Genomic DNA, 14,336 nt, shown 5'->3' with positions numbered 1-14,336 from the left:
ATCTGGAGATTATTTTAGCTACGTCGGTATAACAGTTCTGTTTATCTTCCGACAAGGAATTTTAACCAGAAGTATTCTGTTTCGTTTACGTAGCAAAGTAATATAGTGATCTTTTCTAATAATCTGTAAATGATATTAAAGTGAGTGAATCACGGAAGGAGTCAAAGTAATCAAAGTAAACTGTTATAATTGATATTCAAGTTAAACACGAAACTTCTATCTAGTAAAGAAATTATATTACTTATATAAGACTTTCCTGCTCTTTGGATAGTATAGATAGTACTAGTTATCCGTTTGTAAATCGGATAAACTAGATAGTTGGATAATTTCAACTATTTTCTCTATTTATTATTTGACTTCCGACCTGTGATCTTACTATTACGTGACTTTGTTATATACTTTTATAGTTCTCTGTAGTAATACTATATATTTACCCGAGTTTCAAGTTATAAAGTTAGCGTTTGTAATACTATTCTTTATATAGCTTAGTATAATCTTTTAGTTTTAAAAGTTATATCGAAAACATCGAACGTCGGGTATAGCTTTCTTCTTCTTTCATTATACTACTTTTATGTAACTTTTCATATTCAAAGAAAAGATTAGAGTAAATTACTTTAGCTGTTGAAATCGAGCGTTCTTCTAATACTGAAGAAATATCTCCTTGTTCTACTTACGCTAAGTCTAGGCGACAGTATATCGTCGTAGATCCGGGGACTTCTACTTACTGTTCTGAATATACTCGTCAAAGACAGAGTAGTTGTAACGTAGTAGCTCGAATATTCTTGTTTTCCGACTAAATTTCTATAAAGAAGTTTGAGCGGAAACTCGATGAAGACGAGGAAGTAGCGATAGCGAAAATCCTACGTCTTCGCAAACAAAAGAAAGTATTTGTTGAAAAATGTAAGAAAATAATAAAGAAGAAGTTACATTCTCTTGATAAGTTAGAAGTAGCTGAAACGAAAGAAAAAGACAAGGAAGAAACGGAAGTAGTTCGTAAAGTAAAGTCGAAATAACTAGCTATTACGAGTAGTAGTTTAAATAGCGACTTTTCTTTCGACTTTAGTCCTTTGCTAAGTTCTGACGACTTTGTCTAAAAGATCTTTAATTTTACTAGTAGAATTCCTCAAATAACTAATAGTAGTTGAGATAAGTCCTAAGTTCCTAGATATTCTCTGAGTATAAATAGTCTAGTTATTTGATCAAATACTTGACTGTACTTTTAACTTACTTATAGTCTAATATCTATTCAACTTTGTATTCGGCGTTTAAGTTAATTAATTCTATTTCGGTAATTAATACTAGTAGTATATTTAGTAGTACTAGTTCGAGAAGAGAAATATAGAAAACCGGAAAGATGTTCATTGTCTTTAGTAAAGTAAGTTTATAATTCAGACGTCTTTTGAACTTCTTAATTTTAAATAGTTTTAATTTCTTATATTCTAGTTTATTACTTAGTCGTTTAGTTTTAATATTTTTTCTAAGTAAATAAACTCTATCTCTTTCTTATAGTATTAGCTCCTGACTACGTTTCGAATTATAGTATAAAACGTTCTTTTCTATAATAAACTGAAATTCACTATTTAGTTCTTTATATAAATCTTTGATTTCATTTATTTAGATTTATACTAACTAGTTGTCGACGTTCGTTGTCTGAACTTCGTAATAAATACTAACGTTATAACTGTAATTAGTAAAGAATAGCGATACTTTCGTTATATTCGTTATTATACTATTATATACAAATATAGTAAATAGGAGTAACAATACCCAATTATCCTATTTATAGTTAATATAATAGTGTAAATATATTTCGATTGTCTGATTTATTCTTTCTATTCTACTATTTGTTTATATATAGAAAATAGTCGATAGTTTTCTTTTAACTTTTAAATAAATAGTTAAAGTAATCTAAAATTTAGATATGAAAAGTTTATCTCGATCGGAAATAATTTCTTCTAGTATTTTATATTTTACTACGACTTCTTGTAAGAAAGCGAATATAAGTTCTTCGGTTATACTAGATTCTAAATATAGAATAGCGATTATATATTTCGTAAACTATTCGATAATAATTAAGATTAAGTTGTATATTACTTTTATTATTAGATCTTTGGAAAGTAAAAGTTTAACGATAAAATCCTATTAGATTGATTTCTATAATTATTCTAGAATAGAAGTAGTATTTATCTTTCTATATAGTACGTACTTAGTACTTTTGTTATAAATATAAATATTATATTCTTTTATTACTCTTTTGACTAAAGTAAACTGTGAGACGGTTAGTGGGGCGCCCGTTCGGGGGGTCGCGCTCAGGTGGGCTTAGCAGCGCTCGTTCAAGCATCGCGCGCGCCTGTTCCGGTTTGGCGTCGCCGGATCGGGCAGGGCGCCCTCGCTTCGCCGAGGCGCTGCTTTTCGACGTCGTGTATAAGAACCCCTCCTCTCCCTTCTTCACCTCGCTCGCAACTCTCACATCTGCTACCCTCACGCCCAACTGATCCTCCCTCTTTCTCTACCTTCCCCGCAACGTCAAGTCTGCCTTACATCGGTCGGCCTTACCCTCCCTGTACCTCCCTCTAGACCCACTGCACCAACTGAACTTGCCCGCAGCAAATCCTCATCGAGCATGATAGCCGTCCCACTTCACCCAGCTGCGACCGCCCGAATTCTGAACAGGCTGGCGATGCTGTGTCGCGAGAGAGATTCGACGCTTTGATCCCTCTCAGCCTATGACTTTTAAACGCTCCGAATCCGAATTCCTCTTATCGCGGGACCGTTCGACTTGCCACTATCTTCACAACTCTCTTTCGATCCTCGATCTATCACTTCCCTCGTTACCTCTCCTTCAACGGGCCTCCACTCGTGGTTGTGCGGGCCCGGATACTAGGGATATCGGCTGCAGCACTATCGCAGGAGTAGCGGTGTAGTCCTGGTCTCGGAGTCACCTCTTCCACTCGCAAGTACCAGCCTGATCCGGCTCATCGCCTCAGAGACATGCCCAATGGCAAAAAGGCCTCCTGATCTTGAGACCGGATACCAGAGATTCCGACTGCAGCGCTATTCATAGTGGGGCTGGCACGAGCAAGTGGAGGGGCTCGACGTTCTTCTGCCGTTCTGGTTCTGCGACATAACGAGTCGAAAAGGATGCCTCCTCGGCCAGTGCTACCTTCCCCGCTTCTCGACCCACAGAATCTCCGCTCGGCGTCGCCGCAGCTGCAAAGCCTGACGGCACAGTCTGTTTGAAGTCTGAGCCCTCGATCTGCCGCCGTGGATTCGATCCTCATGATTGTCGCGACGGTGACCCCTCTAGATCACACTGCATGATGAAGTACGAGTATAAGCCTAGTTTCAGCTCTCAGCTCTCTCCTTACCGCCGCACTATCACGATCCTCACAGTAATGCCCCTCGATGACTGCGACAGTGGAGGCTTACGCTTGGCATTCCCTTCATGCTATATGATCTGGCCAATTGAAGAAATGCCGCACGACCACGCAGTTGGCTTCTGCCTTGCTCCGCCGAGAATTGCGTCGCAGAAGTTGTCGTCAGCAGGGTGAGAGGATGGTGCCCTGGTGTCTAGTAGGCTGAATCCGCCTTAGATGTGAAGGATCTCATACACGGAGCAGCTTGGGCAGAACTTGGCGATACGCATGAGAATAGCTAGTTGTCTCTCGACCGCGGGTGATGACTTGGCGTGCTCACATGCCGCGACACAAACGATGGACACGCATATGGGAGCGTGGAGCTGCTTCCCTTAGAGATATTCATGCATCTCGCCATGTTCGAAAGCCGCAGTCGCACAGGAGTGCTGCCTATATGAACCTCGGTGTTTCCCTCTCAGAATCCTCCTCACAACCCCCCCGAAGAGTAAATTCGAACATTCGGCCCTCTGCCCACCATGGATGATATTATCTTTTACCAACCCCGTTCAACCTCAAGCAACCGGCCTCCTCGTTTTCCAGGTACGCTCACGGCTTCAATTATATCTAGAGGATCAATTACACCTATTTCCGTCCGCCAAACTGCCTCGCAGCTCAGTCCACGGAACGAGATGTGGAAAGATCATATACTCAAAAACCGAGATTTCAGCAATCCCTCCCAGAGACCACCCTCAGCTCAGCGTTGCAGAAATGATACCGTTCAGGAGATCGTTCAAGGGCAAAGTACGTGTCGAGATTTCTATTACAATACTTGCATCTAACGTCGCCGACAGCAACACGCTATTCCCCGAATAACGACGACGATGACGACTTACCGGATATCGCTGAGATCCTATCGGGCATAAAGCCGAACGATGTCTCAGCAAGCGCGAACTCGAACAGCGATGACGACGATGGCTTTCTTGATATAGATGAGCTCCTGGCAGGCCTAGGGCAGAAGAGCGTCCCAACGAGCGCGAAACCGAACTCCGGTGGCACAGCTGGAAAAGTCGACAGTGGAACTCGAGGTAGCAGTCCTGTTGACTGTAACCGCTCAACAGAAGGAAACACACAAGGTAAGCATACCGCGTTTCTCAGTTCGTCGAGGACTTCTTACTCATCCGATCCTAGATCCAATTATACTCAGTGACGACGAATCTGTAGGCGCCGATTCTGAAACCGACTACAGCAATCTCGACGTCAACCTCACTAAAAGCGATTCCTACTCTCTACACGTTGCAGGTAGCGACCCGGCGGGCAGTAACGGCTTCGGCTTAGCAACTACACTTATTTCTGATCGTCTAGTCGCATACCACCAAGACGACGCTAACGACAACGTCATAGCCGATAAAGCAAGGCTTCAGCTCGCTACTGACCGTCCAAGATCAGCCTCCCCTGGCTACGGGCCCGTCACACACCAAGCCAGGCCCCTACGAGTGAATACCGAGATCGCGCAACGGACCGCGAGTTACGTTGACCTCGGTGTGACCGAGGAGGTGGAAGACGAGGGTATTGATGTCATCGCCAAGGGAGATGATGACGGCGATGCCGACACTCGCTCTACAAAGAGATCAAGGTCGTCTGCTATTTCTTGCAACAATTCAGCCTCCGATAGCAACGTCTCCGTTTCTGAGCTGCAGGATGGCCAACACGATTCCGCTCAATTCCCACAGCCAGACTTGACGATCGGCCCTCCGCTGAGGCATCGTCGCCGACGAGATACTACAAGAAATAGCTACCGCAAGCGACCACGCACGCCGGCTCCTACTGGACTGGCTAGCGCCGTTAGCACCGTTTCTGCGGCACTCGAATCTAACGACCGTAAAGATCCCCAGTCAGTCGCTCTGCTCGCGGCCCCGGGCCCGGAACAAGAGACCCGCGACATTGACCAGGAAATAGTTGATGGAGGCACCTATGATTCTAACGACGAAGATTATAACGATATAAGCGACGCCGCTGCTTCTGAGATACAAGGCCGACCACGTTCTCGGAAACGAGTCAGGCGGGCGAAGGATACAAAACCCAACGATGTAGAAACTCCTTCCACTAAGTCCCTCGATATCTTATATCAAGCGGCTGCGGCAACCTCGCCTAGAGGTATTCATGAGAGCGAAGAGATCCCTATTCATGGATATCTTACACTAAAGACTATCGAATCGAAAGTCGTCTACTGTCTCACATTTTCTCAAGAATTGCTACCGGAGCCTAGTAGAATATCGCAGAAACAAGTTATTGCTAAGAGCGTCTCTAGCAGCAGTAACAGGAGAGACTCAGAACGGCCGCCTATACAAGAACGGGCTATGAGTAAACTTGTCAGGAATTCGCGATTTTCGTCCGAAGACGACGATCTTCTACTGCAACTAAAAGGAGAGGGTTTATCGTGGGATGAGATTTCAGACCGCTTCCCGGAGAGGAGCAAGGGGACATTGCAGGTACACTACAGTACCAAGTTGAAGCCTCGTTCGGAGACGTCCAAGAAGACAAATAAACGCCGGAGGTCTGGGTGAGTTGGAAGGCTACGTCTGCGCTAGGTTAAGCATGATTTCAGAACAGTGATTCATCAGGTTATCGGAAAGAGATATAAAGTGCAACGTCCTTACTGTAAACAATTTATATATCCGAAATCCGTTATTCAAGAGACTTTCATCGACATCCCTCGTACTATTATATTGTATAGTTTCCCTAGACTCCTAAAAGAAATATTTCAAAAAAACAAAAGTACTAAATGCTTTAATACTAAAGGTCTAGTCCTCGCCTTACCTATAAATTTGCCTGTTACTCCTTCCCCAAATAGTTAATCGCCCTGTTGAATATATTGATCATCTTATTGTATAATACTACGATCTTTGTATATTCTTGTGAAAGTGCCAGATCGTAGCTGTCTATTGAGAAACGAAGCACCTTCTGTGTTCCCCAGAATCTAGCTCGTCAAATATCTTCCACCTCTGCATCCCCAACTCTTTTGGCAACTTCGAGCCCCCAGGGTTTCGATGGTGTAGTTGTCCAAGGAATCAATTGGACCTCCTCCTCAGACATTTCAGGAAGCCTGCTCGTGTCGGGAGATGTAAGTAGTTGCTGCGCGATGGTCGCAATACAGGCTTTTCCAGGCCAGCATGCAAGTGGATGTGGGCTGGTGAACGACCGCGAGGCAAGGGGGGAGGATATATCATCAGGGTCAAAGTAGAGGTGCCTCCGCTTCCTGTTCGGCGACGTCTCCTGAAGAACTGACACCCGCTTCAAAATCTCCGATCGCTCAAAATCCACCAGCACCACATTTCTGGTCCCGGGATTCCATAGCACGTTCGGTGCCCGTACATCACGATGCTCCACTCCGCAATTCAACAGCTCTGCAACCGCCCTGCTCGTTTCCGCAGCCAAATCCCGTCCTATGGCCAACATCAAATCCTTGCGTGCTTGCTCGCCTCCCCATGACATGAGCAACATGTGAACTATTCTAACTCCAAAATCTAGAAAGTAAGGGCGACCGAGAGAGATATTCCCAAGGTAAACTGATACTGGTGCAAACTTTCCTTGAGCTTCGCAGTGCCGGTAGACTAAGCCTTCGTGCTTTAACTTTGCTTTGAATGCTACCACAGTCCCTTTTGCAACGAACGTATATCCATGCGATTCCAGAGTCAATCTGAACAGAGCACCACGGGTCCCTTGTTTTCCAAGTGGTTCGCATCCACTATCGGGGTCCTGGGCGAGCTGACGTAACATTTGTTTCGCAAGGGACTTCCGGCCCAAAGCATGGTAAATGCCAGCTCCATGAGCACGATGTACGTTGACATTTGGACAAGCATCGTCCAATGGATGTTTTCGAACAAGCCCTAGCAAGCAAGCATGTGTGCAGTATTGTCGGTGGCGAACGTCGCGATCTTCAGCCGTTTGTGATGAATTGATGGAGTGTATTTGTCCAGTACCAGACTGGTTCGTACGAGCCCTGGACTTGCTTGGCGTTTCAACATCAGAGGTCTCATCCGATGAGCTAGACGGACTCTGTGGATCTTCGTGCAAAAGTATGTCTACAGAGCCACAGCTATTCCTTGCCTTCCGTGACTTTCTGGGTCTCAATATAATTGGCGATCGCTTGAAAGGATGGATCCGGGCATGAAATACCGAGGGCGGAGGAGTCAAGGTCTTCTCCTCAGGGGGTATCTGTCGTAAGATTGCTTCGTGATCGATCACTGCCTTGTAGGCAGTCTCCAGCGCGTGATTTCGCCATTTCTGGCTGCGAGGCTTCGAGTCCAGTGCCATCAAGCAGAAGGTTAAGGTCTGGCTGACTGCGGTACGACACAACAAGATATCAGCTCCGTCTTGGGCTTCGGCTTCGATGTTGGGTTCACCGAGGTGATAATAAAGCGTATGTGGCTCATCTTCCTTGAGCTGAAGGAAAACATCGGCTTCTCCTGTAACCAATTTGCTGTACTCGAGGCCGTTCTCAATCATATAAGTATACGTCTGCGTGAGAGCTGCTGCCGTCAACCACTCAGAGTGGTACACAAACTTGTCCTCTGGATCGGTGGGTATTGTGATCCGATTGATGACATCCTCCGGAATGTTCATAGATCCTTTGTCAGCTCGCAAAAGTCCAGCCCGCAGATTGAAGACCGATAGCTTGTGAGACGGTTTATATTCCACGATCATAGACAGGCTCCGTGTGCCATCTGCCTCCCTGTATACACAAATCTGATCAGCGTTTCGCGGTTTTGGATTCGAGCTTGAGGCTTGTCCTTTGCCTGAAATGCGGAGATTATGCAGACTTTGCTGAACTTCTTCGTTGCTATCACTGAGGGTGTTGGCATGGTTCTCGAAAATGATGCTACCGCCCAAGTTGAACTCACGGCGAGCCTCTTCTATCTGCTGAAGGTGGGAGATGATGTGCGTTGTCGGTCGCTCAACGGCTGAGCGCTGATATGCCTCCAAATCCTTTTCACTTGCTAGTGGCCGGTCGCAAATGTCTTGCCCGAGCTCTGTAAGGTATTGGGTTGAGCTGAAAAGTGCTGCGTCTTGTGGGATGTATTCGTAAATTCTTCCGAAAAGCTGCTGCTGCAGGACTGGAAAATCTGTCCAAGGTTTCAACAAGGTAGGGCAGGGCTTGTTCTTGGAGCTGGTGATGGAGCCCTGTGTGCTGAGGCTCTTGTCTGTCTGAATACGAAGTGGTTTCGAGAGAAGTGTATGGCAGGCACGTATGTATTCTTCGAATGTTGTGGGTCTTGTCTTCTTTTCCTCGATCTCAGCTCGCGACTCGGCTTCTTGTCGTTTGCGCTGCTCGTCCTCCGCACGTCTTCGCTCCTGCTCTACTCGCTCGTCTGCTTCTCGAAGCAGCTGCTCAAAATGCGCATAATCCGATTCCGGCTTAGAGGACATTGTGGAAGGAGTAGGATTGTTATGGAGCTGAAATTATAAAGACGATGTTTGGAAGACCTAACATCGATTGGGGCAGACATCACCTTCATTGCCAAGGCAACGCGCTTATGATGAGATCATTTTCTGGCAGGGTGTAGCCGAGTTTCATTTGTCGAATTTTAAACCCTGTAAACCCCCCCCTCTGTGTGGAATATTCTAGAACGTAGTTCCTCAATATAACTTCACAACTTCGCGAACCGTCTCAGGCGACGTATAGTAATTATGCAAACTCTGAGGGCGCTCCATTCAGCCGAAGGTATTCGAAGGTATTGAAGCCTAACTACGTCGGGTTGTCATCAGCAGTATCAGAAAGATTGCTTAGTGGCACCGAGCCTCACCACTTGGAAAAGTCCAGCAGACCTCTCGAAATTGCAAGTAAGTGATCAGATATCATCTAAAGTTGATACGAAAGCTTCCAAGGGGCCGACATCGCGAGGATAGATGGCCATGCAATCACTTGGGACCACGTTGATGCCATGGTGGTTGCACACAAGATCAGACAACTGTCGTTCTTCGAAGCTTGGCCCACCTTTTGCAGCCTAAACCGTTGAAGCCTAATTGCACTAGGGTCTTCTCGGGTTGCTCAGTAAAATCACATGGGCACACCTCGAACCCCACCATATATCCTAACAACATTTCTCTCACGTCGCCCCTCGTTCACGACATCATCTCACCCATCTAAACCAGGCAAACCACCCTCCATCAAAGGTGAACACAGGACAAGTCGCTAGCATCCCCAGAACACTGCGAGATCGTTTGAGCGATAGTCTCCTTCATTCTTGAATTGTTCTTGACCTAGTGACAAGCATCACACTAACGCATTCCGTAGTCATCGTCTCTTACGCTTCGAACGTCCAAACTCGAATGGAACGTCCCCACCTCGAGCCTCAAACAAATACGCCAGCATTTGACCTCGACCGTTCCTATCAACTCCATTCCAGTGAGCTTATAGAGTGGTATATATTTCTTTTTACACGTCTGCCAGTATAGCTGACTCGGCAGCGGCCAAAACAATACTTTTGAAACCCATATAATCGAGCTTGGATCTTGTACTTGGCTGAGAGTTTTCCTTACCACAATGCCTGAGGTAGGATCTAGCTTCGACCCCTATCCAAATACTTACCGATTCTAATGCGAAGAACGTAGGCCGAACAAACTGTCGACGGAGATTACGAAGTGATCAAAGAAGAGCATACTTTTACTGCAGTTAGTTATGATAGATATATGTCATGGAAGGCTGGAGATGGCCACATAAGTATGGGTATACGGACGCTTAAGACAGATACAAACGAAGAGAATATGCGTCTTTCTAAAGGGTGGGCTGTAACGGTGACAAATTCGAACTTCAAATTGGTAGAAACTATTACTTATTGATAGAATTCAATAAGGCTAAGGAAATGCATTTTTATAAAAATCCAATCCTATCTTACAACCCAATAGAACTTCTACCTTGCAATCGCTGCCATTATCTTCGTCGAGAAAGGACACATAAACAGCGTTACTAAAATCGTATATTTCCTTCCTCTCCTGTTCCTTCATCCAATTGCTGGTTTTCATACCTTCGAAAAGATAGTCACCAAGTATGTCCATTAACTCTTTGACCGATCTCATTGCTCGCAAAATAGCTTCCCCGATCGACCGACATATCCTAAGCTCCAACTTGATATCCTCACCTACGCGATGATAACAAATATGCAGACGCACAGTATCGGTAAATCTCATACATCGCCTCTCCTCCTCTCGATATCTCATACAGCTCGTATTTATACCTTTGAAAACGTAGCCTCCAAGAGGACTCTCCAATTTGTCCATCTCAGCCATCACAGCTATTTTCATTTCACTTGCTTCAACATGATGATCATCCCGCGGCACGCTGAAGTTGGCATCCCCAGGACTCGTCTCCTTAGTCGTGCCTCCTTGGTCAGACATAGGTCCACCTGATAGTTGGGAAACGGATGAATCGAGACTTGATACGTTTTCCGCCTGTAGATTTACACCTGCCGAGGCTTCAGCGGTCACGATGGATCCCCCATTTTCATTAGATAGTGAAAATGAATCAACGCGCATTCGTTTTCTAGGTGGGTCGAGCGCCTCGCTTTGTGACTCTAAACCCCTCGACTCCTCTCTATCGCTCCGAATTTCTGGCTGGCCACTGGCGATAGTATCCCATCCAGAGCTATGAAGCACTCCTTCACTGGCGAATAGATGACTTCCTGCTGGTACCAGTGATTCTGGTGGAGTCAAGGCTATCCGATCTGTGGTTGATGAACTTCTGACTGACGGTAACTGCTGACCTTGTGTAGCCGCCGTAATGTGCTCTGCCGCATTTAACAGTGCCCATATCGAATTGGAGTTGCCGCCAGAAGTACCCGATTCGGCTTCAGTACCAGGCCCACGACGTTTTGGGCTCAGTTCTGGCACGCGTTGGACTGGTAATTCTCTCTTCTTGGATCCCGCCCATGGCCCGAGCCTCGAATCCAGTAGCTTCTTCAAGCAAGGCGTAGCTTTCTTCGCTCGGTCCAGTATCCCCGGCATGTCCGTCACAATGAGTGCCAGTTTAACAATCAACTTCGTCGAAAATTTCCTGTGGACAAGCAAGATTGTTAGGATGTAACGGCTGCGACAGAGTAGATCACCTACAAACTAAGAGGCAGCTTATACACTGCAACAATTGTGCCAATCTCCCTTCTGCCTAGGAATCTGTTCCACCGGATGCCCGCGCTGATCCGCGCGTCCAACTTTGCTCTGTCTGCATCGCTGTTGTAGCTGCTCAGATACTGCCACATCTCCGTGGCAGCGTTGCTCTTGTCCTCCTGGCTGACGAGCTTATGCCCGCGCTGGGTAGCCAAGGTCCTTGCCTCCACTTCCCGAATATGCCAAAGAGCCAAGCTACCGATCACATCCAGTATCCCAGCAACAGACCTAATAGTCTTGGATACACCGCCACGTATGATAGTGTCGATGAGTTCGCCTTTGCTAGCCAAGTTCTGAGCATTCATCTGCTTGTAGTGGGCTTCCAACCCGCCGAGTACATCGTCGAAATCACCGGCCGAGACTTCGATCTTGTAACAATACGGCGACAATGATTTTTTCTCATCCTTGCTGAGTTCATCTGATTCCTCTAGCCGATGATAGATAGGAGATGGGGGCTTTGTATATAGACTTTGGAGTCGTTTGCGGACATCTATATCGAATAGCTGGTTGCTAGGTAACTGGTGATTGATCGAATAGGCGGAGATTGCATCGAGAATGTCGAGAGCGTCATACAATCTCTGTTTCGCCTAGACTTCGAGGTTAACAATAGTTCAGCTTGGTATATCGTAGGTCAATACTTCAGTCGTGTTATGAATCTCAACGGCGGCCATCCTGAACTGATGTGATGCTGATGTGATGCTAGATTGACAAGTCGTAGTATATTTCTGTTGTTCGTATTTGACTTTTGAGGGAGGCAAGCTTCCGACACGAGATGGGGATTTCGTCTCGGTGGCTGTCGGGCCTAGCCTGACTCCGCCTAGCTCTACCCGCTGCGGGGGTGTTTTATCATCACCTCGGGATCCTGATTTGGCTAGGGCATGCAGCCAGACCTGCTGTGAATATGGAATGTTATCAACCTAATCCCTGGCCTGTTACCTCTCCAAATCATTACGCCTTCCAACACTTCCATTACTCTGGGTAATCATGTCTCAGCCTTTACATGCACAAAGAGAGGCACAGCCCATTTGCTTCTCCCATTTCCCATCCCAGTTGAACTTCGTGTGCCTCCGTATGTTGGAGTTCCCCGGTCTCATTCATTGATTTCAGGTGAGCGATCAACTGGACCCAGCCAGAAAGACATCGGGTATTGTGGCCCACCATCATGTGCATTGCGCTCAGCGTAGGATCCCGTTCAATGTATAAGAAGAAGCTGCAGAACGAGGCAATCAGCGTCTCCTTATTCCTGACCACTGCTGCATGTTTGCCTTGCTTTCCCTTTGCCCTCACCGATTATATTTGTTCGCTGCCCACCGATCATTTCCTTCCCTCCAATGGCAGTCTTGTACGGGCTCCCTGGTTCCCCGGGTGCAGATGCAATCCCCTTCCCAGCAGCCATCGTCCTTTCTGTCACCTTCTTTATAGCGGCCGTTATTCGACTAGGTGGCTATTTCCTACTGCGATCGCACCAGCGATCGCACCAGCCATTGCAGTTAACTGTGTCCATTGTCTCCCTCGTGGCGTCTGGCCTGCTTCTTGGCTTCGTGTCATCAAGAAACGGTATGAGCAATTCTCGTCATCTCTGGGCAATAACGCTAAGAAGATCAGGTAGCCACTGGTGCCAGATTGCATACATTTGTTTGCTTTTTGTAAATATTGGCATAGTGGGAATATACGAGGTACATACCCCTAAACTAGAACATTTCTCATACTAACAACACGTTGATAGGTGGAAGTATGCTCCCAAACCATGACGACTATTCTCCCACGGCTCCAACACGTCCTTCTTGCAATAGCAATCTTGAATATTTCCCTGAATATTGGGCTTTGTATATGGTAAGTTACAACCTAAGCCTAAACTTACAATTGCTGTTGACTATTGTAGGTTTGGAAATAGTAATAAGGATCTGCCGTCAATTCTAGTTATCTTACTCTCGTCGAGTTGTATATTATACGCTATCCTTTCTTTTTCTTATTTAAAACTACTTTCTATTAGTGGGAAACTTCACCGGCATCTCCTAGGAGGTGGTATCTCGTGTATTTTGATTATCGTCTCGATGATTATACTTTTAGGCGTCGGCGGAGCAAACCGGATTCCTGGAAGCTTAATCTCCTCAACATGGGTAGGCCTCTCAATATTTACTGCTAAATATTTCATACTCAATACTCATATTACTAGATTGCTCTTACCATCTCAAGTACATCTGCACTTCGAATACCCTGTCTTAAATGGTGTAATCGCGACCAGTGGTTTGGATGCAGGGGGGGTTCAGAAGTAGAGCTTGTTTAATATTTATCGTCATCGAGATAAAAACTCATCAACTGGCTACTAGGATTCACAATATAATCGGAGGAAGATAGTTTGGCTATTTCTGGGGCGCACTATTCGTGGATGAGAGCGAACGAATGTCATTGACTGTGTACATCTGATTTTGGCGTTCTTGTGACTGTGACGTCTTCTCGACTACTCAATACACCATATAACTCCGACAATATCTAATCTGTTTCCTCCCAACATTGCCTCTGAAGGCGCCTGGTATTACCGTTGCTGCTAAGCTCAAATCCATGAAACCTAGCGGGTTTGTTGGGGCCTCCTAAACTTGGTAAGATCTAATGAATCGAAATGGCACCACACGGTGGGGTTCCATTTGGAGATCTAAACTCAAACAATACCCAAGGTCCGAACGCTATCAGTGTTCCACATCAATGTTTGCTTCCTCTGCATTTCCTGCATGATAAATCGACGAAGCCATGTTGATCAGTCGTGGGCCACGAGCTGCTTCGGGAATGAGGGTCCTGTATACGAGCCTCGGTGTTTCCGAA

The 14,336-nt window shown here is 45.9% G+C and overlaps 4 protein-coding genes across 4 annotated transcripts; 2 read left to right on the top strand and 2 right to left on the bottom strand.

Annotated features, from left to right (window-relative positions):
* Positions 1-3,892: 3,892 nt before the first annotated feature.
* Positions 3,893-5,920, top strand: BP5553_10503 (uncharacterized protein; the record flags this gene model as incomplete). Its single annotated transcript, XM_032019126.1, has 3 exons — positions 3,893-4,157; positions 4,208-4,489; positions 4,545-5,920. The coding sequence occupies 3 exons, from the start codon at positions 3,893-3,895 to the stop codon at positions 5,918-5,920; spliced, it is 1,923 nt and encodes a 640-aa protein (XP_031864833.1).
* A 421-nt stretch (positions 5,921-6,341) lies between these two features.
* On the bottom strand, positions 6,342-8,783 carry BP5553_10502 (Uncharacterized protein; the record flags this gene model as incomplete). The annotated part of the gene is made up of 1 exon (XM_032019125.1): positions 6,342-8,783. The coding sequence occupies one exon, from the start codon at positions 8,781-8,783 to the stop codon at positions 6,342-6,344; it is 2,442 nt and encodes an 813-aa protein (XP_031864832.1).
* A 1,428-nt stretch (positions 8,784-10,211) lies between these two features.
* On the bottom strand, positions 10,212-12,187 carry BP5553_10501 (uncharacterized protein; the record flags this gene model as incomplete). The annotated part of the gene is made up of 3 exons (XM_032019124.1): positions 10,212-11,406; positions 11,463-12,103; positions 12,155-12,187. The coding sequence occupies 3 exons, from the start codon at positions 12,185-12,187 to the stop codon at positions 10,212-10,214; spliced, it is 1,869 nt and encodes a 622-aa protein (XP_031864831.1).
* Positions 12,188-12,847: 660 nt separating this feature from the next.
* BP5553_10500 (uncharacterized protein) lies at positions 12,848-13,413 on the top strand (the record flags this gene model as incomplete). The annotated part of the gene is made up of 3 exons (XM_032019123.1): positions 12,848-13,073; positions 13,243-13,349; positions 13,411-13,413. The coding sequence occupies 3 exons, from the start codon at positions 12,848-12,850 to the stop codon at positions 13,411-13,413; spliced, it is 336 nt and encodes a 111-aa protein (XP_031864830.1).
* Positions 13,414-14,336: the final 923 nt, after the last annotated feature.

This window comes from Venustampulla echinocandica (assembly GCF_003357145.1).
Source record: "Venustampulla echinocandica strain BP 5553 chromosome Unknown scaffold_15, whole genome shotgun sequence".
Lineage (NCBI taxonomy): Eukaryota > Fungi > Ascomycota > Leotiomycetes > Helotiales > Pleuroascaceae > Venustampulla > Venustampulla echinocandica.
This window is presented reverse-complemented; position numbering and strand designations above follow the sequence as displayed.